Here is a 21,672-nt window from a genome sequence, read left to right as displayed (position 1 = left end):
TTCATGAGACTCCTATCTCCAATTAGCCACCCGAAAACCGGAAATGGCATTGTGGCTCAAGTGGCAGAGCACTAGCATTTAGCTGAAGAGCTCAGGGACAGTGTCCAGGCCCAAAGTTCAAGCCCCACAACTGACCAGGAGGAGGAGGACGGGGAGGAGGAAAAGGAGGAGGACTACAAAAAGATCAAAAGGACAAATCACATCAGTGCCAGTGGCTTGTGCCTGTAACATAGCAACTCGGAAGGCTGAAATGTGAGATCACAACTCAAAGCCCAGGAAGAAAAGTCTGAGAGAATCTTATATCCAATTAACCAGCAAAATCTCAGAAACTGAGCTTTGGCTCAAATGATAAGAGCACTAACCTTGATTGGAAAAAGCTAATAGCATTAGGCTCTGAATTCAAGGTCCAGTACTATCAGGAAAGAAAAAAGGAAGCAAGTAAGGGAAGGAGTGAACAGAGAAAGAGAGGCGAGAGAAGGAAGGGAAGGGAGAATGGAAGGGAAGAGGAAAAAGTCAAATCAAATCACAATTCATGAGGTTCAGCATATAAGTGACAGGATATGTTTCCTTAACATAAACACAAAGCATCCAAAGCTCCATGAGAAAAATAACAAAGACTAATACAACACAGGTCACAGAGATTTTTCTATGGATTAGCATCAAACATAAAAATCCCTGAAGCAATTCTGCTTTTATTTATCAGCTTGAAAAGTTCAGCCAGATGAATTCATATGCGTTCTCACTTTAAATACCATGTATTGTCCTTGACAATGATTATAGGATTAGAGCCAGAATATATAATGTAAATTGAACTACTGAGTTTCCAAAATTTTTCTTATCTGGTAATCAATGTTTATCTCAAAAGTAGCTGTTTCTGTGATTTTATATAAGTTTATAGATTAGTAGTCATTCATTTATTTAAGAAATGTAAACTAAGATCAAAGAACTGGTGGGTCATGCCTATAGTCCTTGCTACTCAGGAGGTTATGAGCTGAGGATAGAGATTTCAAGCCAGCCCAGGCAAGAAAGTCTGTGAGACTCCAACTCCAAATTTAGTTTAGAGTTGTGGCTCAAGTGGTAGAACACCATACAAGCAAGTAAGCTCGCATACATAAAGCTCTGAGTTCAAGTCCTAGTACCTGCACACACACACACACACACACACACACACACACACACACACACACACACACACACACACACACACACACACACACACGGGAAAAGACATTTAACTGAATAATTAAGATAGTTCTTTTAAATGCCAGTAATTTTTGTTCTATAAGTACTTACAGTCTTGGTGGTGAAAGTTTGAAGATTCTACTAGAAATACCAGCAGTTCTCATGTATTTCGGATATTAATATATTTTAAAGTCAATACAGTTAAAGTTTGTTAGAAACAGCAAGAAATTATTGAAGAGTTCTTTGTTGAGATAGAAAAGTTTGTTTGCCCTTGAAACATGAATGTAGGTTAAAGGAGAATCAACTTTCAGAGAAAATTAGAGTGAATCAGTTTACAGAAGGTTTCAGTGAAGAAGATTGTTAGTTCTCAGTATTTTGGTAAATAAGAATCATGTGCTAAACCCAACTCCAGCATGCCCTCAAGTTCTGGTGCAAAAGGCCCATTATTCACATGTTGAGTCCACTACTTGCCAAAGAAACTTAAAAGATTTTGCAAAAGAAGCTGGCTTTGTCAGATTCATACATTCAAAAGATTCCAATATCATTAAACATAGCTTAATACCAGATTGAGTTAAGGGGCTGGGGGACGGGGGGAGGGGGGGTCAATCAGGCTGACATTTTTATAGTCCTGAAGTAGAAAGCATCAGTCTCTATATGGATTGCTAGCAGCTGGGGTGGAAAGTAATAGATATGCTGGCGGGGCGGGGGGGGGGGGGGAGTAAGGGGAGGGTAGGATTGTTAAGAAATAGAGAACTAACAGGATCCAGGCATTGCTTGGCTACATACTAGCAAGAAATTCAATACAGCATTTCTCGCAAATAATAAGGTCTTATACATGATGTGTAATACGTGACATTAACTTTTTGTGTAATTGTATTTTCTTACTAAAACAAAACATTTTATGTCTGTCACTGAATTGCTTTAGGTAATCTTTTGACTTGGTATGAGAAGCAATTCTTTCATTGTTTCATGCATGTTGATTCAAAATATGAAAGTAAATAAATACTGGAAAAAAATCTTGTAATTTTTCATGCCTGAATTTCTCTATGAACATACAGCAGAGAAATTACATCAAGATAGATATATTTACTAAATTGCATGAATTTATGTTATTTTAAATGAATATGATTTACTTCCAATTAGACATTGTGATAGCTTTTGTCTTCCTTTTATTAATTTTTTCTTTTATTAATTCTTTCCACATAATATATGGCTTTTAATGGGATGTGGTGGGTGCATCATGAAAATGTTACTATAATCTGCAAAGGCTCTTAAAATATTACCATTTACAAATCAGATACTGTCCAAAAATGTGAGTGAATTCATAAGTGTTCTTTGACTCTTTAAACATCAAAACGGACCATCTTCAAACTCCAAATAATTCTCCAGCTTTCTGCAGGATATCACAAAACTTTCTGGCAGGGAATTTTAAACAAGTTGAAAAGATTTATAAGATAAAAATATTTTTTCAGTTGACTTGACAACCATGTACAATGTTAATGGAGAGTTTATTTGCTCAAGACTCTTTTGTCAAAATGAATTTAAATTGAGATTATTAAAATGTACTTCAATTGCACAGTTTAAGGGGAGGTGTTACTTATGTCTTACTGAAAAAATGTTTTCCATATAGTGCATGCTACATGGTTACAAAGGTGTCTATATAGAGGTGTGTTTCTGCTAAAACAGGACAGGCATTGAAACTTATTCAGGACACAGTAAATTGGCAGTGAAATGGAGCTTGATCTAGAAAAAAGAAGTACTTCAGTGGTGGTGGTTTTGAGTTTTGTCTGTCTGAACTCAGGTTGCCTGGACCTGAGTCACAACACCTCTATTAACCTCAGTGCCTTCCCATCTGTTAACTAGAAATCACTACAATAAAAGCATTTTGGGTGTACATGAGGATTAAATGATATCATTGTAAATGACTAGTACAGTTACTTGCCTAAAGTTTCACAATTAATTATTTTATTACAACTTGTAGAATCAAGACTGAGTAATGTCTCCTGATACCCCCAGATGTTTATTTTTCAAAAAAGTGCCATTCTAATTTAGTGATAATCTTTTCTGTTCTAGTTTATATAGCTTTAAAAATTTTAAATAACAGTAGACAAAAGCTGGATCACCAAATGTCGTGCGTTAAATTTGTAACATGACAATCAGGGCCCAAAAAGAAAATATAGTTTGGATGAAAGGTTACGATGTTTTCAATTTCAAAATCATGTTAAACTCCTGTGAGTAATATCCAAATTCCTAAAACCTGAAGTAGTCCAATGATAGAAATATTACTTGGGAAGATTTGTTATTTCTGAAAAAGACCAGCTACTTTACAAAAACAACAGCAGTGGTTTGAACTCCATGCCATGGAGTTAAGTATGTTCCACAAAGAGTGGCTGTGGGTATGTGGCTGTGGGTATGCCTAGGGATGGCTGCAGCCAGAATCTTAGTGGAAAAATGGCAGAGTAAACAAATGGATTGCTAAGTCTACACTTTCAATAGATAAAGAAAAAGAACAAATTCCCCTATGGTAAGTTTGCATTTTGTGTCTTTTGTTAAATGAGAATCATACGATGGGATTTCTCTGAGTCAGTGCCTCAGCACACAGGACTCTGCCGAGTCCTCATGAAACCTTCATGAAGCAGCGAGAATATTATATTTGACAAGTGAGGAAACCCATGCATGTTTATTTACATACATGTATTAGTTTATTTAGTACATGTTTAGAGTTTTTTTGCTTATTAATGACAGGGATAGAAATTATTATTATACTAGTTCCTTCTTAAAACTGTGACATATAATCATGTCACAATGTAACAATTCTTGATCAAATTTTAATTTATGTTAATGAAAATGAACTTACATGGTCTAGTTGTGATACCTGGACACAAGCTTAATAATTCTTTAAATTGAGTGCTGTAAAGTATAGCACATATATTCTTATAAAATTTTTATTAGTATATGATTATTATATATTTATTTTAGCTAATAAGTTATATAAATTTTTATCTGAGCTATTTCTTCATGACACCATAGCTTAATATGGGGACTAGAGAGTAGCAAAATACCTTGTCCTCAAGAATTTGGAAAGTTAACCAAAAGTAAATAATATATAACAGAATGTAGAAAACACCTACCAATTGGTTTCACAAAATCCTGGTGAGGAACAGGTAATAGGAGTAGATGAGTTGGTTCTAGTTAAAGAATCATAGAAGAATCTGAATTACTTTGTGCAGGCAATGGGGCTGAAGGAAAGCACCTCATGAGGTGAAGAGGATATATAACATGTAAATGCCAGTGTACAAAGGCTTGTCACCTGAAGCCCATTATTAAGGCATTTTCATATTCCAGGTTTTCCTTGTGTAACTTTGTGTAACTTGTATATAGGAAAAATACATGTTTTTTATCCCATAGGATTGTTTACTACATTATAAAGACTCTAAAATGTTATATAGTGCATAAGAAATGCTAAGTAACCTATGGCAACAGTGATACTCATAAGACACTATGTTGGAAATGACAACTTGGGGAGTGGGAGGGAAAGAGGTGTTGGCAGGGAGGGAAAGTGAGAGAAAATGAGGGGGGTAACAACGTTCAGCAAAAAATGTACTCATTGCTTTACTTATGTAACTGTAACCCCTCTGTACATCACTCTTACAGTAAAATAAAATTTAAAAAGAAATGCTAAGTAACAGTTAATAGAGGATTAAAAACAAAATAATTGATAACAACAACTCATATGTTATTACTAAGGAGAGAATGCACACAGATGTGAAAGGAGATTGAGGGTTTCATGACAGGCTAAGGAGATGAAAATTGCTATCCTAGGGAATATGAACACAAAATAGCAAGGAAAGATTTGGTTTTACATAGATCTTACTGGGATAGAAGAGTAGGAGAAGAGAAAGAGAAGAGGTCAGTAAAGATTAGAGGCATAGATTTCTATAATAACACTGTAGTAAGTACCAAGATTGTCTAATTAGATTGTTTTATCCAAAGGAGGGGGTAACATGTTCAATAAGAAATGGACCCATGACCTTGCTCAGGTAACTGTAACCCCTTTGTACAGTATCTTCACAATAAAAACTATGTATTTAAAAAGATTGTTTTATAATTCTCTGTACCTATGACAATAGGAATACAAAGGAGATAACAGTTGACAAACGTGTTTAGAATTGGCAGAACTTGCCCCTAATACTTAACAAATAAAATACCCTGGATAATTGCATGAAATTGCAGAACTTCTGCATGGCAAAGGACATAGCTAGCAAGATCAATAGAAAGCCCACGGATTGGAAGAAGATCTTCACTAGCCATACAATGGACAAAGGTCTCATACATAAAATATACTTGGAACTCAAAAAATTAAATCCCCCAACAACAAATCTTCAAAGAAACAACTGCCCAATAAATAAGTGGGCTAAAGACTTAAAGAGAAACTTCACTGAAGAAGAAAGAAGGATGGCCAATAGACACATGAAGAAATGCTCAACCTCCCTAGCCATAAAAGAAATGCAAATCAAAACAACATTGAGATATCACCTCACTCCAGTTAGAACGGCAAAAATCAAGAACTCTAACAACAACAGATGCTGGAGGGGATGTGGACAGAAGGGAACCTTACTGCATTGTTGGTGGGAGTGTAAACTTGTTCAACCACTTTGGAAAGCAGTATGGAGGTTCCTCAAAAGACTTCACATAGAGCTCCCCTATGACCCAGCAATCCCACTTTTGGGCATTTACCCAAATGTTTACAAACAAGACCACACTAAAGCTACCAGCACAACTATGTTTATTGCAGCATTATTTACCATAGCTAAGATAAGGAACCAACCCAGATGCCCCTCAGTAGATGAATGGATCAAGAAAATGTGGTATATATACACAATGGAATTCTATGCCTCCATCAGAAAGAATGACATTGCCCCATTTGTTAGGAAATGGAAAGGCTTGGAAAAAATTATATTAAGTGAAGTAAGCCAAGCCCAAAGAAACATAGGTCCCATGGTTTCCCTTATTTGCAATATCTAGTATATGTATGAATCAAGCAGAAAAGTTCAGGTAATGTGATGTTAGGAAAATGAACCCTTACATATGTATGTAAATGTTTTTTTTTCTTTCATGCATTTGTTTCTAACTCATTTATAAGATTATTTCTTTGTTGCTTTGTATGTCCCTCCCCCACAATATAACCCCTGCTTTCACCATATTTGATGTCGGTATAATTTGTGGAGGAGATGGGGAAAAACAAGTCATTTAAGTATACAGGTGGACCCGTTGCAACAATGAGAAGTACAAGTTGTCATGTCGAAAACGAACTTTACAACTTTGGTGCGGGGCGGGGGGGGGGGGGGGGGGGGGGGGGGCGTGAGAATTGGGTGGGGGGCGGGGGAGAGGATGGGAAGGGATGTGAAGGGGAAACAAAGGAGGAGGCTGCAATGCTTGATAAGAGATGTACTCATTATCTTGCTCATGTAATTGTACAGTATGTTCACAAAAAATAAAAAATTTTAAAAAAACTTTTAAAAAAATAAAAAAAATTCCCTGGATAAGCATTAGAGAAAAGGAAAAAATATGACCTGATTAGTCTTAATTTGGAAGACTTTTTGACTAGAAAATGTATTCAAACAAGTAGAAAGATAAAGAAAGCAGAATAGAACTATATGAAGAATGTGTTAGGTTAAAGGTGCTTCTAAAATATCCAATTAGAGAAAAGTTATATCTCCAGAATTGAGTTTCAAATTCAGTGAACAGATCTAGATTTTACATTTAAAAAGTAAAAGTAGTCTGGCTTACTTCACTTAATATGACTTTTTCCCAAGTCCTTTCATTTCCTTACAAATGGGACGGTGTCATTCTTCCTGATGGAAGCATTGCAAATATATGCCACATTTTCTTGATCCATTCATCTACTGAGGGGCATCTGGGTTGGTTCCATATCTTAGCTATGGTAAATAATGCTACGATAAACATGATTGTGCTGGTGGCGTTAGTGTGGCCTTATTTGTGGTCATTTGGGTAAATGCCCAGAAGTGGGATTGCTGGGTCATAGAGGTTCCTCTGTTGAGGAACTGCTTTCCAGAGTGATTGAATAAGTTTACACTCCCACCAACAGCACAATCCCCTCCATCATCTGTTGTTATTATATTTCTTGATTTGAGCATTCTAACTGGGATGAAGTGGAATCTCAATGGTTGTTTTGATTTGCATTTCTTTTATAGCCAGAGATGTTGAACCTTTCTTCCTGTGTCTGTCTATTGGCCATTCTTATTTCCTCTACAGAGAATTCTCTCTTTAAGTCTTTAGCCCAATATTAATGAGGCAGTTATTTCTTTGAGGATTTGTTTTGGGGGGATTTAATTTTTTGAGTTCTATGTATATTTTAGATATGATGCCTTTGTCTGTTGCTTGGCTAATGAAGATCTTCTCCCAATCTGAGGGCTTTATACTGATCTTGCTAGCCTTTGCCATGCAGAAGCTCTGCAGGAAACGTGATCGTATTTGTCCAACCTTTCTTTGATATGTGGTGTTTCTGGATCTTTATGGTTTCCTTTATTTGTAATAGTTAGTATACATCTAGAATAATCTTAGCTGATGAGCAGAATAGCTTAACAGCTATGTACATATGACTATATAAGATGATATTAAGTGAAATGAACTCCAAGACATGGACACAACGTTTTTCTTTGTTTTTGTTTTTAATGTACTAAGTGATTTTATTTTTCTTTTGTGTTTAGCCTCCTATGGTTTATCCCCTGTTGTCACTTTATTCGATTTTGGTACCCTGAGTATCGTATATACATTTATCTGAACTAGGAATGGGAAGGGGAACAACAAAATGGTGAAACAAAGGACAAAGGGGGAATCTATGCAACAGCAATATTCACTTACATCTGGTCCAGAGGGATTAGGAGGGAGGGAAAGTGGGAGAAAAATGAGGGAGGGAATAACAAGTTCAACAAGAAATGTATTTATTACCTTACTTATGTTACTGTAATCCCTTTTGTACATCACTTTGACAAATTTTTTTATTGTGAAAATACTGTACAGAGGGGTTACAATTACAAGATAATGAGTACATTTCTTATCAAGCATTGTAGCCTCTTCCTTTGTTTCCCCTTCCCATCCCATCTCCCCACCCCTCCAACCCTCCCCTCCCCCCACCAAAGTTGTAAAGTTCGTTTTCAACATAATGACTTGTACGTCTCCTTGTTGCAATGGGTCCACCTGTATCCCTACTTAAAATTTTTTTTAAAATTAAAGATAGCCAAGAAAGAAGTGACTGTCTGCCACTTGAGATAGAAGGAAGATGGTGGAATGCAGCAGATGGTGAAACATGAATAATTAATAGTGTAATGTGCTTTGAGACTTTGATAAAAAAAAAAAAAACATTGATTCACCCAGGAAATGACCAGTCAAAGCCAGCTTTGGCAGGAAAATACCTGACACTTTTATCTTTAATTAATCACCAAAAAGCATTCAGGCATAACTGTTGTGCCTGGAGCACAAAAGTTGAGGGCAGTGCTCAATTCCTGAGTTCAAGCCCCAGGTCTGGCACCAAAAAAGAAAGAAAAATGCATTGATTCACAAAAAAAAAAACCCAAGGATATAGATTAGATAAAGAAAATTTTATGACCTTTATGTTTCATTGATACAAATATAACTAATCTACCTTTTGATATATAACTTAAGCATGTAGTTGGTATTTTGATTAGAGAATGTTTTACATGTAAGAAAAATGTTTAAGTTATAGCAGGGTATACAGTTATAAAATAAATTGGGAGATGGTGCTATACCTCAAATTGGCAGAGCTTTAGACTTGAACAAAAGAGCTCACGACAGCACCAGGCTCTAAGTTCAAGACCACAGTAGACAAAATAAAATAAAAAAATAAAACAATAAATAAAGCAATCTAAAATCCTGTTTTTTTCATGTCTTTATTTTAGTTTAGTTTAAGTAGTATTTATCTCAGTTAAGTAGTGTACAAAGGAGTTGGCATTTTACAAATCAGTTTATAAATACAGTGCGTTTTAATCAAAAGTCATCATGTCATCCCTTTCAACAATCTCATGCATAACTTCCCCTAGTACCCTCTATTTCACTCTTCTTAATTTTGTAGGCTATACATTGAATTCTTGCCTGCTCATCTTCATCTTTTCATTTGATTATTCACCTTGGCCCGACCCAACTCCTTTCAATTACCTATTTCCTGGCGTTTATTTTGTTGAAATTTGACTTTGCCTTTTTATGAAATGTGAGTTCTTCCCTGAATCTACTATTATGTCAGTTGTTACATCTATATTCACTTGCATGCCACCCAATGTATTTACTTAGAAGTTTATAAGCTAAATCCAGCATCCACATATGAAGGAAAATATGCATCCTTTGTCCCTTTAGGCCTGACTTACTTCATATAATATAACTTTTTCCTTTTCTTTACAACTCTTTCCATTTATTTACAAGTGGTACAATATTATTTTTCTAATGAATGAGTAAAATTCCATTATGTATTTATACCACATTTTCTTGATCCATTCATCCATTGAAGCACATCTGGGCTGATTCCATACCCTGGATATGGTGAATTGTGCTACAATCAACATGTTTCTGCTGGTGGCTTTACTGTATCCTGATTTGTAATCTTTTGGATAAATGCATAGGAATAGAACTGATATATTAGAAGGTAGTTCTATGTTTAATATTTTGAGGAACCACTATACTGTTTTCCAGAGTGATTGAACAACTTTGCATTCCCATCGACAGTATATTAGTTTTTCTCTTTTGTGACATTCTCTCCAGCACCTATTATCATTTGTTTTCTTGATAATGGTCATTCTTACTGGAATGAGGTGGAATCACAATCTTGTTTGTTTTGCATGTTCTTTATGGCCATTGATATTGAGTATTTCTTCCTGTGGCCAGAGATATTGAGTATTTCTTCCTGTGTCTATCACCTCATTTTACTTCTTCTGAGAAGACTCCTTTTATTAATCGAGTTGATGATATATTCCATTTTCCCATTCTGTAGGTTGTCTTTTTAGCTTACTAGTTATATCCTTTGATACTGTTTGATGCAGTTCCATTAATCAAGTCTTTCTTTGAATTGCTGTCCTAGATCTTACTCAGAAAGTTCTTTTCTGTGCCAAGGAGTCCTAATACTGCACTCATTGATTCTTGAAATGGTTTCAGGTCTTTTATCCAGGTCTTTGATCCATTTTGAATTGATGCTGGTGCAAGGTGATAAATAAGGGTCCATTTCAGCTTTATGTGGGTGAATTTCCAAATTTTCCCATCTCCATTTGATGGAGACACTGTTTTACAACTTAAGTTTTTGGTTTCTTTGTCAAGTGTTAGAGGCTATAGGTCTGTGAGTTAATTTCTGGGTCTTCTATTATGTTCCATTGTTTTTGAAAAAAATGTTCCTTTGGGTTTTTTGTTTTTCCTTTCCTTTTTTTTGCCACTACTAAGATGTTTTCATTACTATAGCTCTGTAGAAGTGTGAACTTTATAACTCTAGCACTAATTGAATAACCACAATTTTTTTTCCAAATAAGTATTTTAACTATAATTGAATTGCAGTAATGAAAAGTTTTAAAATTATATTTATTTAATCATTTTATTAATTATATTCTAAACCAGTATGGGGATCAATCATGACAATGACCACCCCTCCTGTGCTGAAGGTCTTCATATCATGTCTGGTGAATGGATTAAAGGGCAAAATCTTGGTGATGTTTCCTGGTCTGGGTGTAGCAAGCAAGACTTGGAACGATTTCTCAGGTACAAAAGCCATTTCTTTCTGTTTCATTGTGAATGTTTTTGTGTGCCTGATCTACTGCTGGCCAAGACAGGCAACATGATAAATAAACATGCTACCAGGGTATAAATGAAAGCATTTGATTCCATTCTTTGACTGTCTATTGCCCCATGGCCTGGAAGGAGATGTGTTACTTAACATATCTAATTTTTAGTTTCTTTTTTTTTCAATTTGTATAGTTATTATTATTTACTGAGATAATCTTAAAATTATAAAGAATTCTTCTATATGCATTCATTCTTATAACTTTTCTTTGGTGGGGGGAGAGGGGGAGCTTGAACTGTCTCTGAGCATTTTCACTCAAGTCTAATTCTCTACCATTTTGAGCCACAATACATACCACTTCCAGTTTTCTGGGGGTTTGTTGGAAATAAGAGTCTCATAGACTTTCCTGCCTGGACTGGCTTTGAACCATGATCCTCAGACTCAGTGTCCTGAGTAGCTATGACTAGAGGAGTGAGCCACCAGTGCCTGGCTTCTTATAACTTTTATAAGAAAACATCTGAATAAAAATTTAGATGTTGCTCACCTAGTATCTAGCAAGAAATCTTTTCATAATATTAAAATTACTTTAAAATTTGCAAGATTTTAAAGAATTATATAGTTATAGATGGCTCATACTTGTGATCCTAGCTTATTTAGGAGGTTGAGTTCTTAGGATTGAAGTTTGAAGCCAATTAACCAACAAAAATCCAGAAGTGGAGCTGTGGCCCAAATGGTAGACTGCCAGCATTAGGCAAAAATGATAAAGGACAGTGTTCAGGTCCCAAGGTCAAGCCAAATGCTTGACACAATTTTGTTTTCAAGTTTTTTTGCTAACTAATCATAGAAATATTTTACACTGACTTCAAAACTTTACAAATGCTGCCAGGTCAAAGGCAAGTAGCTGCTTGCTGCAGACAAATCCTCAGAGTGTGAATTCCGTGATGGTTCCCTTCAAACTGCTAGGGACGACCTACACTGCTGATGAGCAATGTCAGATTCTCTTTGGGCCCTCAGCCTCTTTTTGTGAAGAGAAACAGGTAAGTGTTGTGTTCAGCTAAGACTTTTTCCAAGAATCCACCTTCACTGTTCAGAAGTATTAAGTTGTATAGAATTTGTGGGTCAAAAGCCTCCCAGCCCTTCAAAGAGTAATATTCTAAGAAAAGATTTATACATTTTCCTCTTTGTACCTTTGAAGAGAAGCTTTTTAATAGAAAAGAACACAACAACTAACTCTACTTCAAATTTCACTTAAGTCACAGAAGTTTTTTGTGGTATATCAAGTCAATGATTCTATTTTAATTGTCATAGTTTCTTATATGCTAATAGGGGGAAACTGCAATGAAATAATATATGGGTGTGTAATTGTGAAAGGACAGCTGTATATTTCAGTCTTTGAACTATACATGTCAATCTGTGTGTGTGTGTGTGTGTGTGTGTGTGTGTGTGTGTGTGTGTGTGTGTGTGTGTGTGTGTGTGTGTGTAATTGGTAGTATAAGGATTTCAGCTTGTACTTGGTGGTCAGGTTATCTTACCATTTGAGACTTTTCTCCAGTCTTTGTGGGGTTTTTTTTTGCCTAAACAATCCTGGACTATGACTCTCCTTATGCTTTCTTTTAGGGTAACAGGCATGCAATAGTGTACACAGACAGTTGAGATGAGGGTCTTAAGAATTTTTTGCCTAGGCTAGCCTCAAACCTTGATCATCCAAGGTCATTAGGATTACAGTTATTGCACATAGCTTTTAAATTAAAAAAATCAGAAGTATGATTTTTAAAACAAGAGTAAACTTCTAACTAGGCTAGAGAAAAATGATGTATGATAATAAACTGAGTAGTGTCTATATCGTAATATTCAGATGTTCAATAATGACTCTGAAGGCAGTTGTATTAGATATAGAAATCTACAAGGAGAAGTAAAAGGGTCTCTTTTTTGGTAAGAATTTTACCTCTATTTATTTTATAGTATTTCTTTTCTATCTTCCTGCTACCTCTGTTCCAAGCTTTTCCCAGTGCACTCTCTTCCTCTCCCTCCCTCTCTCTCTCCCTCTGTCTCTCTCTGTTTCTCTCTCTCTATCTCTCTGTCTCTCTGTATTTAAGGAATGCATTGATACTCAGATTAGGAGTAAATTGTGTTAGAATCCCCCAAATTTTGCTGTTTTGCAGTCCTGACAAAATTTCTGTCTCTTCCTCCAGGGGGTTTGACCTTGTTGACTATTAGGGTATTTTGGATAGCTTTCCTATTCTACTTTTTTTTTGAGAGAGGCTTGTACTTAGGGCCTTCACCTTGCTAACAGCTGGTGTTCTATCACTTGAGCCATGCCTACAGCTCTGTTTTTTATGGCTGTTTTGGAGATGGAGTCTCACAGACTTTTCTGCCAGACTGTATTCCAGCAACAATCCTCCAGGTATAAGCCTCCTGAATAGCTAGGATTACAGGTGAGTCATTGGTGTCTGTTTTCTGCTCTGCTTTTCCTATCATTTATTATTTACATCCCATCAACTCCACACATGTGGCACTTGATCCATGAAATAGTTGTTTCTCTAGAGTGGCTCCCAGTGGTTTATGCAGGTTTGGTATTCAGGGAATATTTTATTTATACTTCAAATAAATGTGAGGTATTTGAATTGCCTCAAATGTGATGTTCTTCCCTATGATTTTTATTAGCAGTATTTTTTATATGAAGATTTTATTGTGACATTTCCACACATGTATACAATGTATAATAATCAACTTCACTTCCTCCATTACTCTTATCTCAAATTCCCTTTTAAAACACTTTCAACAGGTTTCTTTGGTCTATTTCATACTTACAAATAAACGACACTGACCATATTCATTCTAGTTCATCTACCAGATTAAAAAACTTAAAAAGTAAAATAAAATAAAATCTATTTATCCAAATCCTAGGATGTTGCCTTATTTCAACTAACATCTAAACTGACTAAGCTAATAAACTTAAGATGCTAAGTATTAAGATCTTAAACTTCGTTTATGATATTAAGTATTCAAAATAGCCTTTTTCTCCTCTCAACTGTTTTGCTCCCCAGCACTAAGGTTTGAACTCAGAGCTTTGTATATTCTAGGCAAGTACTTTACCACTTGACCCACATTTTTTTTGCTTTCACTATTTTTCAGAAAGGGTTTTAGGTTTATTTGTCTTTGTGTTTGCTTTAGGGCCAGACTATACTGTGATTCTACTGTACTATGATTCTACTGTCAGGCATATCTGGGATTATGGATGTGTACCACCGTTACTGGCTTTTAAGGTGGAATCTTGCAAACATTTTGCCTTGTCTGGCCTTAAATTACAATCTCTCGGCTTTTTATGAATCTTGCTTTACATACATGAGCCATTGTTCAAAGCATTCTCTCAAGTTTTATATTCCAATGCAGTATGCATGACATAGAAACCATATATATATATATATATATATATATATATATATATATATTCATATACATACCTTGCTTTCCAAATATTGTACTGGGTCCTGTCCTAACAATACAACAGAAAAACAACATTGAATATCATTAATTGGGTGATATTGAGGATATTACAGTGAACGATAATTCTACAAAGTACAAAGTAAACTAGATAGAAGAGAGAAAATATTTAAGGACTGAGACCAAGATCAATATAATGTTGGAAGTTTAGGAAGATGAAGACAAAGCAACAAATAAAACCCAAGCACCAGAGATTTCAGCGTAGTATACTACTGATCTAATTAATGATATAAATTTGCTTTTAGGATACCAACTTCTATCTGCAAAATGTTAAAAGTCAGAGATGTAGTGATGCTTATGAAACATATTGAGCCCTACAAATTATTGCTTACTCTTCTGTGTAAATTTTTAGAATTAGGGACTAAGTTCTTGGATAGCCTCTTCCTGAGTCCTAAGCAATTGATGCCTTCAGGTCATCTGGCATCTTGTGATGGAACCATTATAACACCTTTCTGACTTTGCATATCCTGTCTGGAAATACAGACATGTAGGAAAATAGAGGTTTCCCTAGAAACAATAAGAAGTGGCCTTGTCAGTGTAGCCCCTCTTCATATTTTTTAAGAGAGAAAAGGAAGTATGCTAAAGTCAAAAACTTCCAGGAAATTTCAGTTCTTCCTCTTACTCCTAAACTGGGCACACTATATTTGTTTAGCTATTACAGGTAGAGAAAATTTTCTGGTATGAATGAATCATACAGTTTCTAAAAAAAACTCATGCAGAAAATTCCAATTGTACATTTTTTAGATCAATTAGATTTGTCAAAATATACACAGCTTTATAATGCCTCCCATCTAATCCCAAATTGTCACTGTAGGAAAAGAAAAGAGCAGAAAGGTGACCTCAGTAGTCCAAAAGGTTTTATTTAGGAGTAAAACCTGGGAGGGCAACTAAGTCTCCTTTCCAACTGGCTGAAGAGGAAATGACTCTCACAACTAGGGTCTCATTATATTGGCAGAAAACATGAAATCAGGGAGGCAGACGAAGCAAACTGAGAAGAAGGCAAGGAGAGCAATCTTATCTTGAGATTCAACAGCATCTGTGTCCACCAAGGGCCATGGTCTTAGGCTCTCTTCCAGGACAGCAAGGTGCCTTTGTTCAGTGGGGTCAGGAGAGGGAAGATTGTTCAGCTTAGATAACTGCTGCTGATGCAGCAAATTGAGTTCTAAGATATGGCTGTCAGGGGAGAAGGTGCATACTTTCAGTTTAAGTTCTTTTTCTATTAGTTATTGAAATAAAGATGTCTTGTGAAGTGTTACAGAAGAGTGAGTCTCCATACTTTGAAATTCTGAAATATTCTGGGCAATAGGAATTTAGATTTAGAAAGGCTTAACATGAAAAAGTTGGAGCACACACACCACATTATCAAGACCTACTCTACAAAGATGCCTTAACAAATAGTGTAGTAATGGAGAAAAAAGAAACACTACTCTGATAAAAGTTTGGTTACAGATTCTCATATATATATATGTAATTGATTTTCAGCAAAAATGACAAGGAAATAAAATGGGTAAAGGAAAGCTTTTAAACAAGTCATGGTTCAACTGGGTCTTCATCTTTAAAAATCACATTCATTCTTTCTCCAGTGTAAAATCTATCAAAGTATTAAACTTGAAGAAAAATATAGAGAAAGTATTTCTGTCTTAGGACCATAGAAATATGAATCATACCAAAAGAAAAAAAACAGACAAGAGAAAAAAGTCATGCTGCGTTGCTCACATTGTAATATTACTAGGTATTCAGAAGGCTGAGAACTGAGGATAATAGATCAAAGCCAGCCCAGTCTAAATGGTCTATGAGACCTTTATCTCCAATTTACCAACAAAAATGCTGGAAGAGAAACTGGCTCAACTGGCAGAGTGCCAATTTGCGTACAAAAAAAGGAGAGTCCCTGGCTCTGAGTTTAAGGACAGTAGTAGCATTTAAAAAAACAAAAACAAAAACAAAAACAAGAAAACAACCCTACAATATTAGCAAAAAATTCTAAGTTGGGATTTGTCAAAATAAAATATTTTTTTTAGGAAAGTTAAGAAAATAAGCAATTAAACTGAAGAATATAAGCAAATATTTATAAACATGTTTTTCCCCTTCCCCTCCACAAATTTTACCGACATCAAATACAGTGAAAGCAGGGGTTATACTGTGGGAGAGGGACATACAAAGCAACAAAGAAATAATCATATTAGTGTGTTAGAAACAATCACATGAAAGAAAAAAAAACATTTGAATACATATCTTAGGGTTCATTTCCCTAACATTGCCTTATCTGAACTTTTCTGCTTGACTCAGACATGTACTAGATATTGCAAATAAGGGAAACCATGGGACCTGTGTTTCTTTGGGCCTGGCTTACTTTACTTAATGTAATTTTTTCCAAGCCTTTCCATTTCCTAACAAATGGGGGGCAATGTCATTCCTCCTGATGGAGGCATAGAATTCCATTGTTTATATATACCACATTTTCTTCATCCATTCATCTACTGAGGGGCATCTGGGTTGGTTCGAGATCTTAGCTATAGTAAATAATGCCGCAATAAACATAGTTGTGCTGGTAGCTTTAGTGTGGTCTTGTTTGTAAACATTTGGGTAAATGCCCAAAAGTGGGATTGCTGGGTCATAGGGGAGCTCTATGTGGAGTCTTTTGAGGAACCTCCATACTGCTTTCCAAAGTGGTTGAACAAGTTTACACTCCCACCAACAATGAAGTAAGGTTCCCTTCTGTCCACATCCCCTCCAGCATCTGTTGTTATTAGAGTTCTTGATTTTAGCCATTCTAACTGGAGTGAGGTGGTATCTCAATGTTGTTTTGATTTGCATTTCTTTTATGGCTAGGGAGGTTGAGCATTTCTTCATGTGTCTATTGGCCGTCCTTCTTTCCTCTTCAGAGAAGTTTCTCTTTAAGTCTTTAGCCCACTTATTTATTGGGCAGTTGTTTCTTTGAAGATTTGTTGTTGGGGGATTTAATTTTTTGAGTTCCAGGTATATTTTAGGTATGAGACCCTTGTCTGTTGTATGGCTAGTGAAGATCTTCTCCCAATCCGTGGGCTTTCTATTGATCTTGCTAGCTATGTCCTTTGCCATGCAGAAGCTCTGCAATTTCATGCAATCCCATTTGTCCAACCTTTCTTTGATTTGTTGTGTTTCTGGGTCTCTATTAAGAATATTTCGGCCTGTGCCAACAAGACCTAGGGTTTCTCCTATTCCATCCTGTAGTGTTTGACTCCAAGGTCTTTGATCCATTTGGAGTTGATTCTGGTGCAGGGTGATATATAAGGATCTAGCATTAGTTTTCTTCAAATAGTTAACCAATTTTGCCAGCACCATTTACTGAAGAAGCTCTCTTTCTTCCATTCTATTTTTTTTTTTTACCGGTCATGGGGCCTGAACTCTGGGCCTGGGTGCTGTCCCTCAGCTCTTCAGCTCAAGGCTAGCACTCTACCACTGGAGCCACAGCACCACTTCCGTCTTTTTCTGTTTATGTGGTGCTGAGGAATTGAACCCAGGGCCTTATGCCTGCAAGTTATGCACTCTACCACTGAGCTACCTTCCCAGCCCCCCATTCTATTTTTTTAGCTCCCTTATGGAAGATTAGATGGCTATAGGTCTCTAGGTTCATTTCTGGGTTTTTAATTCTATTCCATTGGTCCTGAGGTCTGTTCTTGTTGATTAGCATTTCTTTTACTGCCAGAAATGTTGAACATATCTTCACATGTCTATTGGCCATTCTTATTTCTTCTGAGAAGTTTCTTTAAGTCTCTAGCCCATTTATTAATGACATGGTTGTTTCTATGAAGATTTGTTTTGGGGGGATTTAATTCTTTGAGCACTAAATATATTTTAGATAAGAGGCCCTTTTCTGATGTATAGCTAGTAAAGTTAGATTTCTCCCAATATGTGGGCTTTCTATTTATCCTGCTGTGTCCTTTGTGATGCAGAAATTCTCCAGTTAAATGAAACCCCATTTATTCAGCCTTTCTTTGATTTTTTTTGTGTTTCTGGATCATTAATTAGGAAGTTTTGACCTGTGCTGAGGAGCCCTGGTATTTCTCCTATCCCTTCCTGCAATATTTTCATGACATCTGATATTACATTAAAGTCTTTGATCCATTTAGAATTGATAAGAATGCAGGGTGATCTACCTTCAGTTTTCTACATGTGTATAGCCAATTCTTCTTGCACAATTTGTTAAAGAGGCTGTCTTTTTTCCATCCTGGGTTTTTGGATCCCTTATCAAAGGTTAGGTGTCCATAGGTCTGTGGGTTCATTTCTGGGTCTTCACTTCTTTCTATTGGTCCTAAGGCTGTTCATGTGCAAGTACCAAGCTGTTTTCACAATGGCTTTAAAATAGAGGTTGAAGTTTTCTATGTGTATTCTTCCAACACTGATCTTCCTGCTTAGGATTGTTTTTGCTATTCAGGGCTTCTATTGTGCCAAGTGAATTTTTTTATGGATTCTTCTATATCATTGAAGATATAGTTATATTGTTGGGATTTTGATGGGTATCGCATTGAATTTGTAGGTAGCCTTTGGCAATATTGCCATTTTCACAATATTGATCTTCCCAGCCTAGGAGCATGGGAGGTTTTTCCACTTCCTTAGTTTTGCTTTAATTTCCTTTTTCAAGTTTTTAAAGTTTTCATCATAGAGGTCTTTCACATCTTTGGTTAAGTTAATTTCTAGGTATTTTCTTTTCTTTTTGAGACTATTACAAAAGGAGTTGTTTTCCTGATTTCAGCCCCATCCTTATTGTTGGTATACAGAACTGCTGTAGAATTTGCAGGCTAATTTTATACCCTGCTACTTTGCCAAAGTTTCAGATCAGCTCAAATAGTCTGGGTGAGGAGTCCATGGGGTTCTTTAAATATAGGATTATGTTATCTGCAAAGAGGAAGAATTTTACTTCTTTCCCTATTTAGATCCCCATTATGTTTGTCTCTTGCCTTATTGCTCTCACTAGGAATTCCAATACTATATTGAAAAGGAGTAGAGAGAGCAGACATACTTGTCTTGTTCCAGAATCTAGAAGAAATGGTTTTAACTTTTCACCATTAAGTATAATGCTGGCTGTAGTTTTGTCATATGCAGTCTTTATTATATTGAGTAATGTTCCATGGATTCCTATCTTCTCCAGAGCTTCCATCATAAATAGGTATTGAATCTTATCAAATGCTTATTCTGCATCTATTAAGGTGAACAGGTCATTCTTGTCCTTATTCCTGTTGATGTGTTGAATTACATTAATTCACTTGCATATATTGAACCAGCTTTATATCCCTGGAATGAATCTCATTTGAGCATAGTGTTTGACTTTTTCTTTTTTTAAATTTTTATTTATTTTTTATTGTGAAAATACTGTACAATTACATGGGCAAGATAATGAGTACATTTCTTATTAAGCATTGTTGCCTCCTCCTTTGTTTCCCCATCCCATCCCATCTCCCCACCCCTGGTAGCTTTAGTGTGGTCTTGTTTGTAGACATTTGGGTAAATGCCCAAAAGTGGGATTGCTGGGTATAGGGGAGCTCTATATGGAGTCTTTTGAGGTACCTCCATACTACTTTCCAAAGTGGTTGAACAAGTTTACACTCCCACCAACAATGAAGTAAGGTTCCCTTCTGTCCACATCCCCTCCAGCATCTGTTGTTATTAGAGCTCTTGATTTTTGCCATTCTAACTGGGGTGAGGTGGTATTTTAATGTTGTTTTGATTTGCATTTCTTTTATGGCTAGGGAGTGTTTGACTTTTTCTTAGTTGTTGAAGTCAGTTTGCCATAATATTATTGAGAAGTTTTGCTTCAATGTTCATTAAAGAAATGGGTCTATAGTTCTTTTTCTTTGATGAGTCTTTGTCAGGTTTTAAGATGAGGTTGTGCTGGCTTCATGGAATGAATTTGGTAGTGATCTTTTGCTTTCCATTTCATTGAAGAGTTTCTCAGAGAGAGAGAGCTGTGTAGGTGCCCTGTTGACCCTTTGCCATCTTCCCTCCTCTCCTTAAATCTGTGTTATTAAACAGGCTGCTTATAATTTTCTTTTTGATATAAAGCTCCATATAATTATAGCTTCCTTGGTATGACTCTCTAGATGCAGATTATTTGTTAGGTCCCTAAAATTCTTCTTCTCTGGAGAGAGCTCTGTTGGTTCCCTGTTAATTTTCCACCATCTTCTTTCTTCCTGGTCTTCTCATTTTTACTCTTCTTTATTCATTTCCTTTCTTGATTTATTTGCTTTTTTTAAATATTTGTATTATCTTTAAGTACTTGTACAAAGGAGTTGACATTCACTGGATCAATTTATGAATGCAGTGCATCTTGATCACTGTTACCCCTTCAACACTCTCCCCTCCCCTCCCAACCCACTCCTTCTGTTACTTAATTTTAGGTTATGTATTTAATATTTTTGCTTCTTAAAAAAGAAGTTTATGTGTATACAGTGCATCATGAGCTGTGTCGTCACTTCAACATCTTCACCCCCACTTCAACCTACCCCATCCCTTATATATTTCTTAATTCTATGGTATACACATGACTTCTTGCCTGTATTCTTCCCCTTCCCTGCTTCATTTTTCTACCCCTCTCAGCTTGTCTCCTCCTACCCTCTTGTGAAAGAGAAGTCATCTCCAGGTACTTATTTTATTGGCCTTCGACTTCCTTTTTTTGGGGGGTCCGGTCGTGGGGCCTGAACTATGGGCCTGGGTGCTGTCCCTCAGCTCTTCAGCTCAAGGCTAGTGCTCTACCACTTGAGCCATAGCGCCACTTCCGTCTTTTTTCTTTTTGCTAATGTGGTGCTGAGGAATCGAACCCAGGGCCTCAGGCATGCAAGGCAAACACTCTACCACTGAGCCACCTTCCCAGCCCTCCCTTTTTTTTTTTTTTGAATTACACTCTTTGGCACTCCATAGAATCTATTCATTTGCAACCACTTGCTCTACACCCAGTGTGTTTACTTGTAAATTGTAGGCACTAGAATTCTAGTTACCACAAATGAGGGAAACCACGCAACCCATGTTTTTCTGTGTCTGACTTACTTTGCGTAATATATTTTTTTCAAGTCTTTCCATGGTATAATATCCATTCTTTTTGATTTGACAGATTGTCTTCAGTTTTATTCATCTGAAAAAATGTCTATTCATGTTGTCTTTGAAATAAAATTTCTGCAAATGTGAAAAAACCTGCATTGATCTTTGTTCTTTCTTTT

At 36.1% G+C, this 21,672-nt stretch overlaps 1 protein-coding gene across 1 annotated transcript in view; it reads left to right on the top strand.

Annotated features, from left to right (window-relative positions):
• Nucleotides 1-21,672, top strand: part of Adamts19 (ADAM metallopeptidase with thrombospondin type 1 motif 19) — a 251,702-nt gene that overhangs the window by 123,388 nt on the left and 106,642 nt on the right. Inside the window, exons 9-10 of the mRNA XM_070036428.1 lie at nt 10,816-10,956; nt 11,865-12,015. Of these exons, the coding sequence (XP_069892529.1) occupies nt 10,816-10,956; nt 11,865-12,015 (292 nt within the window). The remainder of the gene's footprint in view (nt 1-10,815; nt 10,957-11,864; nt 12,016-21,672) is intronic.

The sequence above is a fragment of the Dipodomys merriami genome, unplaced genomic scaffold (genome assembly GCF_024711535.1).
Source record: "Dipodomys merriami isolate MVZ:Mamm:240054 unplaced genomic scaffold, mDipMer1.0.p SCAF_27, whole genome shotgun sequence".
Lineage (NCBI taxonomy): Eukaryota > Metazoa > Chordata > Mammalia > Rodentia > Heteromyidae > Dipodomys > Dipodomys merriami.
This window is presented reverse-complemented; position numbering and strand designations above follow the sequence as displayed.